Genomic DNA, 20,996 nt, shown 5'->3' with positions numbered 1-20,996 from the left:
AAAGACCTACAACCTAGAATTTCTTAAAGATGCCTTTGATCATGGCATCCACCTCAAACTCAAACCCATTAGTTAAGGAAACCAACTTCAGAAACCTGCTAATGTCCTCAGCTCAGCACCCCAGATCAACATCTAATACATCCAAATTTATCAAGCGAGAAGAAATCCCCAAACTCAATGTCCAATCTGTCCATCCAAAGCATAGCTGCAGGAAGCGTCTCCCCCTCCTCGCTCCAACCTTGGAACTGCACTCCTAGTAGGAGCACACTCCAAACCTTTTTAGGCATGCTCCCTGCAAATCGAAGAGCGTGGTGCTCCCAAGGACACTTTCGGAGCCAAGGAGCATGCTCCTAAGGTGCTCCCTAGATGCTCCCTAGGCATTCCATAAATCCCTAGGCGCTCTCTAATGGTAACATTTCCATTTTATCCTTTTACTTAATTTGTTAACATTACCATTAATTGTTTCAGGATGTTTGAGAGTGGTTCCAACCTCAACGAGTTCACTTGGAAAATACAAAATTTCATATCCTATCAAAATTCAACAAACTTAACAGTTTTAAGGATTTCGAGATCGGTGGGATTACAACATTTTCATTGGATTCTATCACATATGAGAATATGTGATTGGTATTTAATCAAGAGCTTGAAGCCTTATATGTACCCCAATGTTGGTGGTGTTGATTTTTGAATTTGTGTCTCATGGATTTAGCAAAAATGTACCTTTTACTCAAACCAAAATCATTGATCATGCATGTTAAGCTTTTTCTACTATATTTTAAGGCTTGGATTACGTGGTTTCATCAAAATTGGGTTGTGTTGACTGATGTTCATAAGTATCGAGATAGAAGCAAAGGCTAGACAAGAGGTGAAGAATGAAAGATGATGCTAATGATGAGGATCCCAATATAAGCAATGATGGAACATTGTCAAGGACTGGTGGAACATGTGTGGTGTTGTTGCCCCATAGCTACAACAATGGTAACGTGGGTGCTTTCACAATTGGTAAACACCTTTTGTAGAGATATGTTTAACAACTAGCTTAGTTTATTGCTTGGAAAGGTCCTCATACTTTGGTGTGAAAATGGCCTATTTTGTAAACATAACTATTCAGTCATGTTATTGTTGATAGTTGTTAGAAAACCTATTTCATTCCATAAGTTAATGATATACTTTCCCTTATGCGGCTTAAAAATTTGTACATGTGTTTGTACTTGTTAAAATCTAGATTCAGGAGGATCGATGCTTGAATGATTGATCATTAATGTACTATGGATGCCATTTCTACCTTCATTAATGTACCAATATGGATTTTTTCATACATGATACAATTAATTTGGCATTTTGCATGTTTTTCTTAATATATATATGTATATATATGGATGTTTTCATACATGCTACAATTAATTTGGCATTTTGCATGTTTTTCTTAAGATATATATATATATATAACAAATGTTCCCTGAATGCTCCGCTCCAAAAGTTTTTTGGAAAATGACGCTCCCAATGCTCCTGCTCTCTAAAACACTCACACTTCGCTCCATGCTCTAGCAACCTTGGTCCATGTTGACCACTAGAGTGGCACCTAATGATTATATGAAGACTCCACACCCAAGGATGATCCAAAAGACACTTGTACCATCATATATCATCAATCAACAAAGTTTTTTAACTCTACTTCTATCTTCTCATCATCTTTCTTGTACCCAGATTCCACACCCTGCGGGGAATTGTAATAAGTGATACTAGTAATGATGAGTTTTTGAGTCTAACAGGCCTAGGATGTTGGGACTCAATCAACAAACAAGTACACCCTGAAGTGTTTATTATTATCTGGTTAATTATCCCTTCTTTTTCAGAGACGGATAATTTTATGGGTTTTTTCACTCACGTTTTACCCCAAAGCCAGGGTGACGGTTTGAAGGTTGAGCCCCTAACACATCTTAGTGTCTAGAGTCGATGTATATTACCATACTAGATCACACAAAAAAATTCGTGGAATTTGGTTAGGTCTAGGTAGTCATTTTTTAATTTTTTAGATTTTCCGCACTGCGGAAATTGCTAATAAAATTGTATTTGTAATATAATAAGTGATGTCTAGAGAAGTTGTATGGGGTATGAGTAATGAAATTTTCACCTCTCACCCTCAAATTTCTACTATAACACACTTTGATGGGTTAAAAATGTGTTTTGAACCCTCAAAACCCACTTTTCCTAAGTTTAGTGGGAAATCTGGCAATTAATTAAGCCAGAAATTAAATAAATGGAGAAAAATAAATATCCACACATGCTAAATGTTGTGGAAATGAGATGGAAAATTATGGGGGAGTTAAAGTGAAGTCCCAAGGTGATGTGGACTCCTAAAATCAAAGAAATGACATGTGCTCAAATAAAATCGAATTTCTGGCATTAAATGAGAAAGTTGCTTACTTGGAAATTCGAATTTGTGAAGTTAATGCACATCTTGGAGGATTTGGGAGAATATTTGGTGGAGATTTTTGTGGGAAATTGTCCCCACATGGGTTACCACCCATATACACTTGTCATTCCATCATAAAATTCGAATTTGGCACATAAGGGAAGAAGAAAATGATGTCCACTTGCCAGAATTCGATTTTTACACTTGGCATTGGAGCTCCATTCAACAAATTTGAATTTCTCTTTGGGATTGTCACGTCATACCACTTGTTTAATCACTTCTACATTAGGATTGGCTCCAATGTCATTTGTCATTGTCATTCTTCATTGGGGTTTGCTCCCAACTCTTTATATAATAGAGACATGGGCTCTCATATTGTATCATGTAATAAGCTATTGGACTTGAGGAAACTCTACCATTTTGTACTTGCATACTTTCTTAACACAATCAAGACTTTGGGGATATCTGGCTGGTGTTATCTTGGCGTTATGAGGTGATGTCCTTTCATACTACTGTTATTGTGTTTAATTTCTTTCGCATGTTGAATTAATATTAGTTTATGCTTGCCATCTTGCTTGGATTGATGTGTGCAAACTATCTTGCACATATCATTGATTTAAAGTAGTATTCTAGGGATAAGCTTGCTAATTCATTTTAGGAGGAATGTTTGGTTTATCTTATTCATTATATTGTTCTAATCTTGTGCAAACTAATATGTGTTCAAGTGTGTGGGAAAGATCTTTTGTATTGTGTGCAGGAATCCATCTGGAAGTGGGAGAAATCTCAATTAGATCAACTCACTCCTAGAATCACAGTGATCCAAAGCTCAGCGATTTTTCGCTTCAAGTTTTCAATCCAACGAAGAGAAAAAGGGAGTTTTCTTAATCTATAGCTACTTGATCATCCATTTAAAATTCAAAATACTTCTTTGATTCTATTTCTTTCAAAGTTATATCTCCTATTCAAGAGTCATTTCTAAAGCTAGGCAAGTATGGGGGTTCACTCCCATTACTTGAGCTAGTACTTTGTAAATTAAATTCTAAGTTTAGTTTTGGTTTCTTTTTCCTAATTTTACACTGACAATTGGTATTTTTTTTGTGTTTTGCAGCCCATAGGCTTGAGCATTGGGCAGCAAGGAACTTGAGGAGAAGCTTTGGAAAACTATTCACTCATGTATATGCAGGACTCCCTCACGCTATCCAAAGATTGATTTCTAGGGAGGCCATAAGCACTTGGGAGAGAGTTGCAAACTCATCGAGGCTGTGGGCCTTTTGAGCCTTGTGAATCTCTTTTGGAGAGTTTTTTCCATCTTCAAGTTTGTTGTTGTTATATTTTTTGGGGAGAGAGTCTAGCTTTGTCATCTTTGTAAAGATCTCTCTCATATTGTGGGCTCTCTTTCGTATTGTGGGCTGCCCTCTTAGAGGCATTTTTACCCAGTTTAAGCACTAATAAAAGATAATAAAAAAATTGTTGGAGGGAGCTTGGGATTTTTCCCATGGCATCCCCCTTCCTCATTTAGAGGAGGGATTCTTGTGGGTGGCCTAATCTTGCTTTTAGTTTTTTTTAGCTTTCTAGCTTTTAAATTTCATATTGTGCATGCTTAAAATCAATACATTTCACTCCACATGCAAATTTTTACTAATCTTGTATTTAAATTCCCACATGCATACGCTCTCAAGTTTTGCAAACTATTTCTCTTTGAAGCATTAGTTTAATTTGGGGAATTAACACAATTTGCACTTCATCTAGGCATTTTAGTATAGGAAGGCCCCAAGCCTCATTAAAACTTACCTCCAACTTAAGTTGGTTGAATAGACTTTTAGGGACCCTCTACCTCTATTGACTCCTCACTGTGAGATCTAAACATTTGGGCGAGGATGAGGTATGAGGACTAAAGTTCAATTGTAACTTTGCATTAGCACTAAGTAATAAAATGAACCAAGAACTCATTCCATCGTATTTGTTTAGTTTGCAAAGTTCTTAAATTTCTTGCTATCTTGATGGTTTAAAGTCTCACATGCAAATCTTATTTCAAGAGGCACTTTGGATGCAAGCATTGTAACTCCTTTTAATTTTGCAACAAGTTTAATTTTTCTTGTACTTGGAAATTGACTTGTGGTTTAATTATTGTCATAAATGGTTGATTTCACTTTCAAGTACTATTATTTTGAGTTGCAAACTTAATTGCATGGTGTCATCTTGGTCTAACATTTGAGTTATTTTTGTATCCTTTTGAGCAAGATAGTTTCCATGCTTTGATTTGTAAACTTATTCATCTTGAAATCATTTATAATATCTTGTGCTAACAATTTATTGTTTCACTTTTCAGGATTATTTTGGCTTTCCATTTGAAAGCATTTCACTTCATTCTAAGCAAATATAGTTTCATTTCTTAAAGAGCAATACTTTGAAGACACTGGTTGTTTATGTATTTCATGTTTATCTTATGTATTTATGGTTATTGCTCATATCAGTTTTGCTTATAAATCTTAAAGAAATAATCTATTTAACTCTAACAATTCTCCTATAAACTCACATCTCTTTAACTTAAGTTTTCATTAGGGACCACCCCCCTTAGCTAACCTAGGGGATAGCTCAAACAGAGAGAGTCGGGATTAGTTTGACAGCCCATTCTCTGAGTTCCCGGCCACCAACCACACCTTGTGGGGTTGAAGGTTTTTCTCACTAACTTGTAGGTAGGTGTAGGCGGCAGGTTCAACAGTCTAAATTTCAAAGCTTTTTTGTTCTTCAACCATTTGTTACTTGGAAAGTTGATGGGAGTGTTTCCATCATTTAAATCACTAGAATCCTGGATCCATAGCCAATTGGTTCACCACATCCAAGGAAGCATATGTGGTAAGGGTTTTCATGGCTTTCACTTTAAATCTAATGATGTCCAAGATTGAATGCTTTGTAGCAGCGCTTCATTTATGGGATCCAATTGGCTTTACCTTAATTAGTGGTATTTGGATTTTGACCCAAAAGAGGGTACACCAAGTATCGTTCTATTGTGGGTGGGGTTGCCTCATCTCCCCCTTAAACCTGTAGGATGTGGAGACTCTACAAGCAGTTAGAAATTAGATTGGGGGATTCGTGGATAAATCAAAGCCAAAGTAGAGGTTGCTTTCATGTCCCCGCATATGTTTATGAGTCAATCCTAAAGAAGGCTTGCCGAAAGCAATCAAGATTCACCTCAACAACTAGTCCTTTCGGTAACTATTGAATTACAAACAACTCCCATTCAAATGTAATCACTGTCACAAATTATAATCTACCGATAATACCAAGTTCAACAATTCAACAACACATTTGCCTACTCTAGGTTGAACTCATGAGTTTAACTCCCATTCAAATGTAACCACTGTCACGAATTATAATCTACCGATAATACCAAGTTCAACAATTCAACAACACATTTGCCTACTCTAGGTTGAACTCATGAGTTTTAGGTCAATTCCAACTGAGTTTCCACAAGTCTGAGAGGATTGAAACTAAGTTTCGAGCTTAGGCAAGTTTTACCATGAGTTTAAAGCAAGTGGTTGTTTCAACAAAGACTTGACAAGACTCACAAATTTTCCAAGTCTCACAACACTACTCCTCACATCCTTATCAGAGAACAAGTTCCTACCTTCAAAACTACTAACATGTAGCATAGTTCACAAAAGCCATTCAACTTAGTTTACTTCAAGGTGAGACTGTTTAGCTATTTGCCACATCTAAAGTTATTTTAAAACTAAGTGAAGTTTTTACTATTTAAAACCCACTTTATATAGAAACTTGAAGAAAGCATTTTTCATATATTATCAATATGCAAACCGCACTTTTCAACTAGCAAAATATAACATGGCTTTGGACAAAGCATTAAGAACACTATAAAAAGAAATTTACCATTGAAAACTATAAGTTTAAAATTAAAAGCTTATAATTTATGTAGGTTATAACTTTTTAACTAAGTTTTTTAAAACACTTTGGCTTGGTATAGCCTCTTATGAAGTTCTGGATTACAAGAAAATAGAATTTAAACCTACTAAACTTGACATATGAACATTGAACAAGATGTTAGGTGAGGTCTCTCAAGCCTCACTAGACGGACCTTGTTAGTATGTGACTATCATCATTGAGCTTGTTACCCACCGAAATGGGTAACCCGAAGGAGAAAACTTTTCTCCTACATTTGAAAGTCAACCAACCAGCGACCCCTGACAATCACTATTTGATGATGATATGCCATGTGCCTCCCTCATCTACATTAGTCACACGCCTCTCCCCATCCGACATTACCACTTGGATGAAGGTGGGCTACTATTCAAAAGGGACTTTGATCATTATGCAATCATATGCTTATGCTTGTTTGTTTTGGGCATTAAGTATGGATAGAGGGATGATCTAGAAGATTGATTGATCTTGACTGTTAATTTGTTCTCTCACCTTACCAATGGGGTTAATCCTTAGCCCTAGTCCAATGGGACCTCCCTTGAGGCCTTAGGGTTGTAGGAGCGGCACTACTTGGAAAACCCGGATTGTGATAGCATGTTCATTATCCCTTATACCATCCTTGACAGTTTCCATGACACGTCACAAGCCCCATATACCACTTCCATTCTTTAGGTCTAACATGTCATTGATTTATTGGGATTTGCCACCCTCATGTCCACACTCCTTGAGTAGGGCCGAAAAACATTTCCCTTGAGGTTGATGTAGCTAAAAGAATTAAAAAAACATATCATGGCCACAATAAAAGGAAAAGATGAAAATAAAAATGCAAAATATGGTCAAGACATAAATTAGCACATAGGCAAAAGCCTAGCATGAGCTCTACCCTCCTCATTAGCCATCACCCGATTCCTAAGCACATAATGCTCCTTTACATCAAAATGAACCCTTGCATGTCCCAACCCTGATGAGTGATGAATTGTCTCATCTTAAGGGGTAATATAAAATGCTACATCATAAAGTGAATGCTCTAACCCTTGAGTTATACACCGCAATACAAAGCATTATCAAGAAAAAGTAAAAGCCACACTAAAAGGGTGGCAAAAGCAGGCCAAACAGGGTAACTCATGCCTCCACAATTGCTCCTTCCTTACATTCATACACTCAGGATGTGAACTACTATTAGTTAGTTACACCATGTATATATTTGTATAAGAGTGGCAAGGGCATGTTACACCATGTATATATTTGTATAAGAGTCAAAGAATATCTCTCCAAGCAAAGTCAAAGTCCTCTCCATGCAACGACATCATCAAAAGAGCAAAAACGATGCAAAGGAAGTCAAGTCGGCCTAAGGGAGGGACAGTCCTCTATATATAGAGGTTGTCCACTCCTCCAACGACATCATAATCACCTCTGAAATCAGCGAGCAAGTGAAGTCAAGTAAAGGGTGGAAAAGTTGAGTTTAAAGGAGCCTCTAGTGCAGCGAAGAAGGAGGAGACATAACCGAAGTTTAAAGGACTGTTTTAGGGTGAATTGCAGTCACACGTGCGAGGAAAAGGAGGGTTGTCTGCGGTCACTACAGCAACAACATCAAAGTTTCTCATCTCTCATTGTTTGGGCTAGAAACTAAGGCCTATAAGGCCTCCCACTATAGTGAAGAAGAGACTCTCTCAAGTGAAGAAGAAAAGGGTCAAAACCTAAGGGAAACCTCCCACACGTGCGAAAAACTAGGGCTGCAGTGCTGTCACATCAAGTCTGCAACTTCACATCAAGAAGGAGCTCGATTGGTTAAGAGAAGGAAGGCATCATCTTATGTGAAAGAGTTCACTAAGGATCAAGGAGAAATATCTCTTCTAGAACTAAGCATAACAAGGTCTATCACCAATTGCCGAAAGAAGAAGGAGGACGAAGTGTCGGGGAACAAAGTGCCGAAAGAAGGAGGACGAAGTGTCGGGAAACAAAGTGCAGGAAGAAGGAAGGACTTGACTTGTTCTTGGAGGATATTCTTCTCAAGGATCTAGGGTTTGGCATTGATCAATAAGACACTGAAATAAGAGAAATTTACAAAAGGGTTTTCCTCTCTAAGAAAGAGAGGTTTTGCCCTGGCAAAGACCCAACATCTTGTGTCCTTGTTCTTATGTTTTTGTTAGCAGTTTGATGAAGTAAACACACATGCATTAATAAGAAGAAGAAGAAGATTAAGCTAACAAGATAAATTGTAAAATTCACAAATTGTTATCAAGTCTTGAAGAATCCTACTATACCCCATTGCCCTAGATTCTTCAACAAGGAGGCCATGTTTTAACTATTGGAGACCCATGGAGATGACATGGAGACTCCCCAACTGGATTTGGGAGAGGAGGAATTGAGCTGAATTTGAGGGATACTCCTCAAATCTTGGATGATCCTAGCACTCTGACACTTTTTCAGACCTCATCTCACCTTAGAATGCCATTTGGAGCCCAAAAATGGCATGACCTCAACAATTATGAGGCTACAACTCACACATGTGGGAATTTATGGCTTGTTTTATCATTAAGCTAGTGGGTTGGCCTGTAACCAAGGTTTATTTCATGTCAAACTTGTTTTTGGGGCTTCATTAGTTAGAATTCATTGAGGTAGACCTCACATAAATAAAGGTCACCTCATTTTCATTTCTCATCATCACTTATGGAAAATTCGGCCTGCTTACAGGATTTCGGCCAAGCTCAAAGTGTCTTGTATTCTTGCAAAGAAGTGATCTATTATAGAGATTTTGCTTTTGGAGACTAGCTCTTGTTGTGGACACTGGAGACATCATTTTGGGATATTAAAGGATTTGTTCATGCATTGCTTGTAAGTACCTTTGTTATTGATTATCTTTCAAATGGTTATTGCATGGAATGATTGTTGTTGGGGTTTCTCTGTGCTAGTTTTATTGAACATTTTTCTATGAAATCTTGGCAAAGTATTGTATGATTAACCTAAAGAATATATGACAATCCCTTGAATGAATCTCCATGTTAGGTTCTCTTTGTGACTTTGTACCTTCATAATATGATAGCTAAGGTTTTGAAAACTAGGGTTTTTCTTGCCCTTACTCCATACTAGGGTTTGATATTTCCATTAGTAGGTATCTGTTAAACTCCATCACCCAAAGATCAAACACTGGCCATCCACTTAGGTGATCACACCATAGAAAAATCCTTTCTTTAAAACTTATTTTCCCCCTTTCTCTTACTTTTTCGGCCCTTCAAGGCATGTTGTTAGGCTAGGGCTAGGGTGAGGGTTATACACATAGTTTGAACCTCGTTGCGTCAAAATCCACCTTTTTCCATGGTAAATTTTTCCTTTTTAGAGGTGACATCACAAGCCCTAGGTAATTTTACCCTGGGTTAAACTCTAACCTAACCCTAGGCTTCAACTTAGGGCTTCCTGAAGGCTTGTTGCTCCAATTGTTGATCATATCTATCTTTAACAAGCCTTTTCTTGGCCTTATGCATCTTGCAACGCCTTTGTCCCTTCCTAAGTTCCTATTCATTAAACCCTAAGTCATAAGTGCCCTAGATAAGCCTCCTGGAGTGCACGCTTTGCCTTGTCTTTGTTGGATTGAGCCTTGTCCTTAAGCTAAGTGCCATTCATGAGCCTATCCTTTTGTCACCTCTAAGCCATAAACTTTGAATACCTACTAGGTGACCAGCACAAGGAAGCCTCCTTTATGATGAAAGTCCACTAACGAGCAAGTGGTGAGTTGTGGTGGCAGCGGGCCTCCACCTCATAGTGTTGTCCTTTGGTCTGGCTCTTGTCTTGTGAACCCTCTCACAAGACCTGCTAGATTTTGAGGAAACAGAGCTCATTATCCATAAAACCTCACTCCACACGAAGAGCTATACAAAATTGGAAAATAAAGTTTTAAGGCATAATTTGTTGTTTCCTTTATCTACCAACCTCTACACTTCTCACCAATTGTTCAGCATAACAGAATTGTAACATAGAAAGCTACCTCGATCTTTGTGCTTGTGAATATGAATCTACACCAAAAGACAAAACAGGGAAATTTTTAAGAGGTGCTCACTTTTTATTAACTTCAGCATGTGTACCTCTTTGGGAAAGAGCATGTAAGACACAGAGGCAGCATCTATTAGAATAATTCCTATTTAGTATTTAATGCTCATTCCTTTTAGCTGTTGCTATTTGTATTCTTTTAGCAGTTTCTTAGATGAAACTGATGTTTCTATATTCTACATAGAAACCTGATGTTTCTATTATTGTAAATATCTTTGTATTATCATTGAGTTGTTTGCTCATTTGAAATTAATTCATTCAACATTCTTTTATGGTATCGGAGCCAGAAAAAGAGATTTCTCTCTGCATCCTAATCTCTTGAGTTCTTTCTAAGGTCGAGCCCTCTGTAAGCCAGGTAGCCTTCACTGAGTCTTAGCCTCGGCTTTGCTCACTGTGATAAAAGCTTACAGTCGTCTATCTCGATACAGAAATGGATTCTTCTCCTGTATTATCATTTCTGAGGAATTAGAAATTGAAGAAACTATCATTTGTGTTTGTTGGCCAAGTCGTTGGTGAAAGGGACCGAGCTTTCTTATTGCTGAAAGAACCCGACTTTCTGATGCGCTGAATCTAAACATTCAATTTCTATCGGCTTATTTATTTTCTGATCTCAGCGGCACCCGCTTCGCTGATTCGGGTCTTCTTTTCGATCCACGGGCTTTGAACAAACCCTACAGGTGCTGTCAAGCTGTCTTTCTAGAGGGACTGCTTTTCCGGCCGAAATCTCTGGCACAGTCGGCTCTCGATTTATCAAAAATTATCGACAAAGTTTTTTCGGGAACTCGTCGGCCAATCTCCGGATATCGAGATTTCTGATAATAGCATCTTTGAATTCCTTTGGTCATCAGTATATCCCGCTTGGAAAATACGAATCTTCTGCAGAGCTTCGGCAATCATTTGTGGTTCGTATCTCGGTAGAATATATTTTTGATAGATCGAATTTGATCGATCGAATTCTCTGCGGTGGTTTGCATTTGTTGTATTGGCGTGGAAATAACATATCTCTGCGGTGTTTCGTATCTAATTTGTCCGGTGTTCGGTGGTGCTTGTATCTGCTTTCTCCGGTGGTTTCAGAATTCCAGATCTGCGGCAGTATATCAGTGGCAGTATATCAGCGGCAGTGTATCGTGGTAATTCGACGCAAGTGCGAAGAACAGCAGCGGCAATATATCGTGGTCATTCGACACAGCATGGGCTTATGTGCTACCTAACCTCGTTTTTTCCTGTTGTGTGAGAAAGTTCAGTACGACGGCTCACGTATTGATCATTATATTATTTTTTTTGGTTGCCTGAATTAAGACAATTGGAGTTTTGTCTTATTTCTGTGGAGATTTATTTGCTGGGTAAATATTTTTTCTAGCAGAACAAAGTCTGTTTTTAATTTACACCAGGATAAACAGGCAGCTATTTTTTTGTGTCAGACTTCTGTATTTTCTTTGGGAAAATGGCCACGCTCACCAATCTGATGTTAGAAGGAAATCAACGCTTTAATGGCAGCAACTATAACATTTGGAAACAAAGAATGTTGACCATTTTTTAATACAGGCGTCTTGATCAGCTCATTTTGGGCAAAGAGCTTCGTCCCGGTACAGCTGGGACCGATCAAGATAAATTTGATGACCGAAATCGAGAGGCTGTTATGCTTCTCAAGCTCTCTGTCGCTGATGATCAGTTACCACAGATTCCTTCTGGCAAGACATCTGCCGAAATCTGGCAACAGTTGAAAGAACTGCATGAGACATCTGACAAAAGCAGAGCTTTTTTTCTCAAAAATCAGTGGTTCTCCATCATGATGGACGAACATATGTCTTTACATGAACATCTCAACAAAATTAAAGACATTCGAGATCAGCTCGAAGCCATTGGTCGGACCATGGAGGAAGAAGATATGGTAGTCATTACTTTGAAAAGTCTACCGAAATCTTATGAACACTTCATAGAAACACTCAACATTACCACCACAAATGTTGATCTGAAGTTTCCAGATTTATGTACCAAACTTCTGCAGCAGGATCGGTGGAAACAGCAGTTTGGTAGTAGTACTTCATCAGTGTCCTCGGAAAATGCATTTTCTGCAAAATATCAGTCCTCTCAGTTCTTTCAGCAGAAAGGCTCCTCTCAGCCTTTTGATCCTGCTAGGAAGAAAAGTGTGCAGTGTAATTACTGTCACAGGTTCGGTCACATGAAGAAAGATTGCCGACAGAGGATTGCTTCTGAACAGAGGAAACAGGGAGGGCCACATCAGACAGCAAATGTTGCAGAACATTCCGAGCAGACAGAGTCTGCCTTTTACGCCTTTATGGCTAAAAGGTCTTCAGATCCTGTTCCTTCCTCTGCATGGTACATTGATTCTGGCGCATCACGTCATTTCTCTCACAGGCGTGACTGGTTTATTGACTTCTCACCTTTCAGTGATTCCGTGGTATTTGGCGGAGGTGAAAAGTACACAGTAGCTGGCAGAGGTACAGTTCAAATTCAGTCTGGTGGGCGCACACTTATATTTCTGAATGTATACTATGTTCCTGGTATGGAAATTAATCTGCTATCTGTCAGCCAGATTATGAGGAATTCTCCTCAACTTGATGTAGTGTTCAGTACCCACAAGTGCTCCATTATTGACAGGGAGACTAGTTTAACAGTTGTTGTTGGCCTAGAGGACCATGGTCTATACAGGCTACTTGACACCGGTGACTCTCCAGAAGTGGCTCTAGCAGCACGTATCTCTCCTATCAGCACTCTATGGCATCAGCGATATGGGCATCTCAATATACAGTATCTCTCTCAGCTCTCTCGGGAGGGACTTGTGTCTGGATTACCTGATATTCAGACTCAGCAGTTGGGGGTATGCAGCGCCTGTCAAGCGGGAAAGCAACATCGGTCTTCATTCAAAAGTGGAGAATCTTGGCGCGCATCTAAGGTACTTCAGTTACTTCATGCTGATATTTGCGGTCCTATGAATACAGCCTCTATCACTGCTTGCAAATATTTTTTACTTATTGTAGATGACTTCAGTAGAAAGATGTGGGTATATTTTTTAAAAAATAAATCTGATGCTCTTAGTACCTTTCAGAAGTTTAAAACCTTAGTAGAAAAAGAATCTGGTTGTAACATCATGACCCTTAGGACCGACAATGGGGGGGAATTTTGTTCTTCAGCATTTGCCAACTTCTGTGATATTCATGGCATCAAACGTCAATTAACCACTCCTTACACTCCTCAGCAAAACAGTGTTGTCGAGCGTCGCAATCGCACGGTTGTTGAAATGGCTCGTTCCATGCTACAACACAGGAGTGTTCCAAACAAATTATGGGCTGAAGCAGTATTTACTGTTGTTTATCTTCTTAACAGATCACCCACTCAGGCTGTTACAGGGAAGACTCCTGAAGAGGTTTGGTCTGGCCGTAAGCCTAAGATCAGTCATCTCAAAGTTTTTGGCTCAGTTGCATATGTTTGGATTCCAGCTGCTAAGCACTCTAAGTTGGATTCCAAAAGCCAGAAACTCATGATGACAGGGTACAGTGATCATCACAAGGCCTATAGGCTGATAGATATAGCCACTGGTCGTCTTAGCTTCAGTCGGGATGTAGTCTTTGATGAAGACAGAGGATTCTTTCAGTCTTCTTCTTCTGAGCAGTGTTCTGAGGATCAGCCTCACAGTGTTCTTCTTTCGGTCGGTCCACCTGATGGGAGGGATGATGTAGCATCAGTATTTGATAATACTCTATCTGAGCTTCCTCCAGAAAATAACCCTCCTCTTGCGGCCCCTATTGCTCTTGAGTCTTCTCCACCTCCTCCTGATATTGGTTCCTCTACTCCTGATATTGCTTCTTCTACTCTTCGGCCTAAATGGTGGGCTAAAACCATTGGTGATCTCCGGGATGATGAGCTCCTTGAAGGTAGAACTTCTAGACATAAGAACAGACAACAGTCTACAGTCAATTTTGCTCTTATGGCTAACCTTCACAGTACTTTTGAGCCTCAAACCTATTCAGAGGCTAAGGGTACATCTGAGTGGGAACAGGCTATGGAAGCCGAATTCCAGAGCCTTCAGAAGAATCACACATGGACACTTTCTGATCTTCCTGCAGAAAAAAAACCCATAGGTTGCAAATGGGTGTATAAAGTGAAATACAAAGCTGATGGAACCATAGACAAGTATAAAGCTCGTCTTGTGGCTCGAGGGTTCTCACAGAAGGAAGGCATTGACTATGAGGAGACTTTTGCTCCTACAGCCAAGATGAGTACCATAAGGCTTATGCTTGTCCTAGCAGCTCAGTTCAATTGGAAAGTTCATCAGATGGATGTAAAGAGTGCTTTCCTAAATGGTGATCTCCAAGAAGAAGTCTACATGACGCAGCCTCTAGGATTCAAGGTCGCTGGTCAAGAACAGAAAGTGTGTCGATTAGCTAAAGCAATCTATGGATTGAAACAAGCTCCTCGGGCTTGGTACATGAAAATTGATCAGTACCTGACAGATCAGGGTTTTCAGCGGAGTCCATCTGATGCAAATCTGTATATCAAGCATACTGGTGATGATATCTTGTTTGTGGTTGTCTATGTGGATGACCTTATCATTACTGGCAGTTCTGCACATTTGATTCATGGGATCAAACAAGATTTATGCAGAACTTTTGAGATGACCGACTTGGGACTTCTTCATTACTGTCTGGGGGTTGAAGTTTGGCAGACTGAAAATCAGATCTTTCTCTCTCAATCCAAGTATGCCAAAAATCTTGTGGACAGGTTCAGAATGCAGGATTGCAAACCGGCCACGACTCCTATGGAACCAGGGCTCAAACTTTCAGCACAGTCATCTTCTCCCCTTGTGGATGAAACTTTATTCAGGCAATTAGTGGGCAGTCTCATCTACCTTACTGCTACCAGACCTGACATCAGTTTTGCAGTAAGCTACATTTCCCGCTTCATGTCAGCTCCTAAAGCTGATCATTGGCAAGCAGCAAAGCGTGTGCTACGATATGTGCGTGGCACTTCTGATTATGGTCTCCTATACACTCGAAGTTCCAAACCTATACTCCGTGGTTACACTGATTCTGACTGGGCAGGTTCGGTTGATGACCGTAAATCTACAGCTGGGTATGTGTTTAATCTAGGATCCGGTGCTGTTACTTGGACTAGTAAGAAGCAACAGGCAGTGGCTCTCTCCTCAACAGAAGCAGAGTATCGGGGAGCAGTTAAGGCATCCTGTGAGGCAGTTTGGCTTCGACGTATGCTTGCAGATATGCATGTTTCCCAGACAGGGCCTACTTCTTTGTTTTGTGATAATCAGGGAGTGCTCAAACTTGCCAAGAATCCAGTCTTTCATGAACGAACAAAGCATGTGGAAACTCATTGCCACTACATTCGCCAGCTTGTTGAAGACGGCTCAGTTCAGTTACAATATGTTCCCACAACAGAGCAGCCCGCCGACATTTTCACCAAGCCTCTTGGTCTTGATAAATTTGTAAAATTCAGAGGGTCTATTGGTGTTGTAAATAGATTGAGCATTAAGGGAGGGTATTAGAATAATTCCTATTTAGTATTTAATGCTCATTCCTTTTAGCTGTTGCTATTTGTATTCTTTTAGCAGTTTCTTAGATGAAACTGAGTGTTTCTATATTCTACATAGAAACCTGATGTTTCTATTATTGTAAATATCTCTGTATTATCATTGAGCTGTTTGCTCATTTGAAATTAATTCATTCAACATTCTTTTAGCATCCATGAAGAACAAGCATTGAAACAAGACTCACCAAGTTTGTCAAAGGAATCAGCTAATCTTGTAGTAAAAAGACACTCTTTCCGGCCATAAATCTGATAAGAATGTGTTATATATTTCACAGTCCAGACATGAGCAGAGTTTCTTAATGGTTCAAGTTCTATTTATGGTGGATCATGCAACAATACCGTTCGGGGTTTTGCCCAGTTTTGAATCACCCTAAATCATCGAAAATTCCACCTCACTTTCTATATAGCCAGATTCTGACAACAGGAGAGAAGTTTGTTACAAGAAAATACTCATCTTGGCTACAGATGAAAGCCAGTCTGCCTCTTTAGGCCAAATTCAGTCAAATATGATCAAACACACCAAGACTCAGTGAGTTTGGACAACACTCGAAAAGGTTGAGCAGATTTGATTCAGTCACTTAATGAGTTTGACCAACACTTGAAAAGCTTGAGAAATTTTGATTGAGTTATTTAGTGAGTTTGACCATTTTGATATATTTTGACAGAAGCAGACAAGCATTGCCTATTCTAAGCATTTTTTAGTTTTTTTAATTTACTGGATTTTATGCCAAGTTCTTCCCTAATTCTTCCGGGTCCAAGTCATAGTGTTACTCTTCGGCTTTGCCTAATCGTTCCCCAGTCCAAGTCATGTGGATTATACGAGGAAAAGGACATTTTCACTTGCGTAGATAACTCAATTCAAAATTCGAATGTATCGATTCATATTTTGTGTGTCAAGATGAGAAGAGTCAATACAGTCACCAATTCTCGTCAGTGAAATGGCTAATGGCGAAATCAAATGGAAGTTTTTTTATAAACTTATTGTTTTCTATTGACAGACATTAAAAACTGATTCGTTAGAAAACCCCGCATATCGAAGCAGTAAAAAATTGTGTTTTGAGATATAATTACTAAAAAGAGGACCTAAAATACTGACCAAAATCCTCCTCTTCCTCCATTTTTTGGAGCTCTGAAAGGAATCCTCTTCTCGCCTGGAACATTACGCCCATCCTTGGCTTCAAATTCACGCCATTTACACTGCCAATACCGCGGGGAGAATTCAGAAGCGCCATGGCCTGAAAAGATGCTTTCACGCCGATTCTTTTCATCGTCCGTGGTGAAGAGCTTGAAATTGAATACGCGAATGGAAGGAGGCCGTTAAATAATAACGGCGATGAGGCTCTCAGAGCAAAAGACGCCGGGGTTTTCAGAGGCATCATCTTCGTCATTGCCATGGCTGGCTCTTTACTTTAGCGCCACAAAAAATTTCCCAGTATGTATCGATATTTCAATAGAACGTCTTCTGTTAGTCGTGTGAGAGGAGTGCTTGGCTGTTACACAGTCTCGTAGTTTTAGTGGTAAAACAAACGTGCTTAATCGAATTCAGTATTTATGTGTTTGGTTCACTTGAGTGAAATGGGATTCTGTCAACTAGGCTGGTTTGATTCACTAAGTTTGAATGGGAATCATTGTTAATTAAATTTGTTTGGTCGTTGAAATTGTTAATTATATTTGTTTGGTCGTTGAAATTGGAGTCTTGTTTTGATTTGGTTGAATTATAAATCTAAATTTTATGTTAATTAGGGAAAGGGAAAAAAATTAATCATAGTTTTTAGCTAAAAAAAAATTAAATCAAGATGGGCGGCAAGAGCATGAGGGGTGTTATATTGCCATGAGGAAGAAGAAGAGTTTAGATTTGCAGGGGGCTAGGATTGGCCACAAATAACAAAGTCAGATTTCTAGCTCTTTGGAAAGGTCTAGACATTGCTATAAATCTCGACATTAGAAAACTATGCATCCTCACGGATTCCATTCTTTTAGTCATAATGATTTCAAAACTACAATAATCATTGAACCATACGAGTCCCTTGATGGCGAAAAGAATAATGTTACAACTGGGAAAACTAGAAGAAGTCTCCACTTTCCATGTTTTGAGACAATTAAATGGTGAGGTCGATCGCATGGTGAACCGGGGAGCGGAACTAAGGGAAGGATTCCTTGAATTAAATGGTGATGACAAAGGAAATATCCCAATTCCATAATCGAATGTCTCCAATGATGATGTATCGAGATCACATTGACAACGTTGGCAGAAGATTACATTTGTGGACAATAACTCTCCATATGCAGGACAAATGGGGAGTAAGGCACATCAAGCATCCACTTGGTGAACTCTACCTAATACTTGGTACGTCCAGGGGATCAACTTTGTTACCCAAGTGTGCTAAGGATAGGTTGACAGATAAGCGATCAGTATCTTCCTTCATATTGGCAGTAGTTTTGATCCTGGTCTTAACAACATTCATTCCTTCCCTTGAGTCACAACAAATTATCGACAGGGGAAATTAATTTTGAGTATTGGGAAAGATGAGCCAGCATCCGGCATGAGGATCAGTGAAGATTTGGAATTAATGGAGACTCGAGATTGTAACCAGGATAATTTGAGCCTTGATGGTCTATTTAAGATGATCTCACCAAGATTATGGGCATATGTTCTCATACTCTCAAGGCATAATTCTTGCAATTGTCTATTATTCGAACATTTGGAGATGGCGTTGACAGGAGGCCAGGCTTTGGAATTTGAGGTGGAGCGTTGGAAAAAGGTAGTGGAATTTATGTTCAAACTCCTCATGGATCGTTTAGACCTCTTAACATGATGCGTGGAGCTTTTGGAGGACAATAAAGTGACTAGTGCAACATTGACGCAAGCTCAGATGGAAAGTTTGGAGGCGAGGGTGGACGGGAAAATAATCAAGTTGGAATCAAATTTGATGACCAGTAGCACAAAGTTGGTTAGTGTCAATTTATTCACTGAGGTTAAAAAAATTATGGTTAGCATTCCAAGTGACGGATGCAAGGAACAACGGAACAACTCCAACAAAGCTATAGATGACGCAAGGACAAGCAAAGGAAAAGGGGTCTCTGAATTCAAGCTTTTGTGATCCATATTTTGTATATTAGAATTTTTTTTGTAGAAATCACATTATATTTATTGACTCTACGCGTTTCGAACCACCTAGTGTGGTTCATCGTCAGGGGTCTCCAATGAGGAAGTTGGCCCTTCCAATCCGGTTTAAATATGTTTTCTTATGTATTGTGAATACATTTTGTTGTTGGGGCAATTTTGTAGGGCTTACAGGAAATATCAATGCAAAGTTGTAGTCCATAGAGCCTGTCGAGGAAATAAATCTCTGCTTTGGTTATACTAGAATGTAGAAGCAACAGAGTTTACAGAAGCTAGTTTTGATAAATATGATGTAAATGGTTTTGGCCATGTAATCCAAGTTATATAATACAAAAGTACATGTTTCATTTAAGAAAAAAAATCAAGTTTTACATCTTCATTTATAGAGAATTTAACTCCTTAGTAACCATATTCTATTAAGAAGGAGTTCACATAAAGGGAATTTTTTAAAGAGAATGGGTATGCCTATAGCTACTCCAAAAAAAAAAGGAAGTGAGATTGAGGAGGAGAATGCTACCAGGTTTTAAATGTATCTAACTTATAACCACATACATAAACACATCACAAAGTTTACAGATGAGGGAGAAGAGGTTGAGCAAAACATATATCTGAAAACCAATTTCACAATATGTCGTTAGGAGAGGCTATTACTACTATATAGTGATTTGTTTACTACTTTGGTTATTTCAATAGTCAACTCATCAAAATAGAGCTTTAATTATTTATTGATACAATGTCTCTATGCTTGATTGTGCAATGTTTCTCTTGTATTTGGTGATTAGTTAGAAAAATAAACACATCATACAAATTCTTAAACCACTGTGGAATAAGAAAAGAAATGAAATAGCAAAGGCACTCAAGGAAACAGTATGACAATAATATTTACCACGGAAAAATCAAGTGTAGGTAAACACTTTAGCGAATGGTGGACTATATCTTACTTCTCAAAAATCAAGGAGTACAAGGGAGAACACAAAAACCACCAAACAGATTATGGCACTATGAGACAAGATGATCCCCTACATATTACTATTTTTTCTCTATGTTGGTATATCTTTACTCCTCATAGCATTTGCTTTGCAATGGAACATGATATCACTACAATAAGAGCTAAACTTATTTCCCTCTTAACTATATTTTAACTCCCTTTCTAGGTCATTGGGTTAGGGTTTGGGAACCTCTTGATGCTTTTATAAGTTTCAATTCCACTTATTATTAACTCTGCATAGGTGAATAGTGAGTTGGCATGGCCTTTACATGGAACTATGAGGAAAATTTTATGATTACCCTACTAAGGGCATAACTTTTATGTTCAAACTCCATTTGGAGTGTTTCTTTTAAATAGAATCTCAATGTATAGAAAGCATTTAAGAGTTCTAACATATGTGTCCTTTAGTTACACGACTCAAAATTTCCACTTTTAGGGACATAGAGTAAAGGATTTTCAATTCTAGTATGCCAGTTATGTTTTTGAGATCTAAGCCTAGGTGCCTCAAAAGTCCCAAATTTCTCTACCTAATTTAGAGCATCAGTAAAGAAAAACTACAATGATGTAGATTCATTCGCTATAGTGGATTCATTTTTCATTACATAAATTGCATGGCATGCAAGGATTTTACACTCTTCAGAAATTAGGAGAAAAGAGCTACAGAGATGTAAGATTAATCTTTCTTGAATCTACAAAGAAAGGTAGGAAGAGTGATCTCTCTTAACATTTAAGGTAAAGAAAAGATAAGCAATGTGTTGTGATAAACATGTACTTTAAGTATAAGCTAAGCTTTGAATATTATCTAAGAGATTTTGACTTGACTATGTTTCTAAATTTCAATAGGATCAATGTTGCTCTTCTTATCTCCGTAAAAAACAAGGTAATAAAACAGTGGGTCTCAAATGGAGCTAGACCTAGGGATA

At 38.6% G+C, this 20,996-nt stretch overlaps 1 protein-coding gene across 1 annotated transcript in view; it reads right to left on the bottom strand.

Moving 5' to 3' along the window:
* Nucleotides 1-17,491, bottom strand: part of LOC149253776 (peptide deformylase 1B, chloroplastic-like) — a 260,645-nt gene extending 243,154 nt beyond the window's left edge. Inside the window, exon 1 of the mRNA XM_089460018.1 lies at nucleotides 17,058-17,491. Coding sequence (XP_089316144.1) covers nucleotides 17,058-17,355 — 298 coding nt within the window. The 5' untranslated portion in view covers nucleotides 17,356-17,491. The remainder of the gene's footprint in view (nucleotides 1-17,057) is intronic.
* Between the last annotated feature and the right edge of the window lie 3,505 nt (nucleotides 17,492-20,996).

Source organism: Pinus tabuliformis, chromosome 7 (assembly GCF_031772625.1).
Source record: "Pinus tabuliformis cultivar Carrire ecotype Pingquan chromosome 7, CPIR1, whole genome shotgun sequence".
NCBI classification, from domain to species: domain Eukaryota; kingdom Viridiplantae; phylum Streptophyta; class Pinopsida; order Pinales; family Pinaceae; genus Pinus; species Pinus tabuliformis.
Note: the sequence above shows the minus strand (reverse complement) of the source record. Positions and strands in the feature narration are given on the sequence as shown.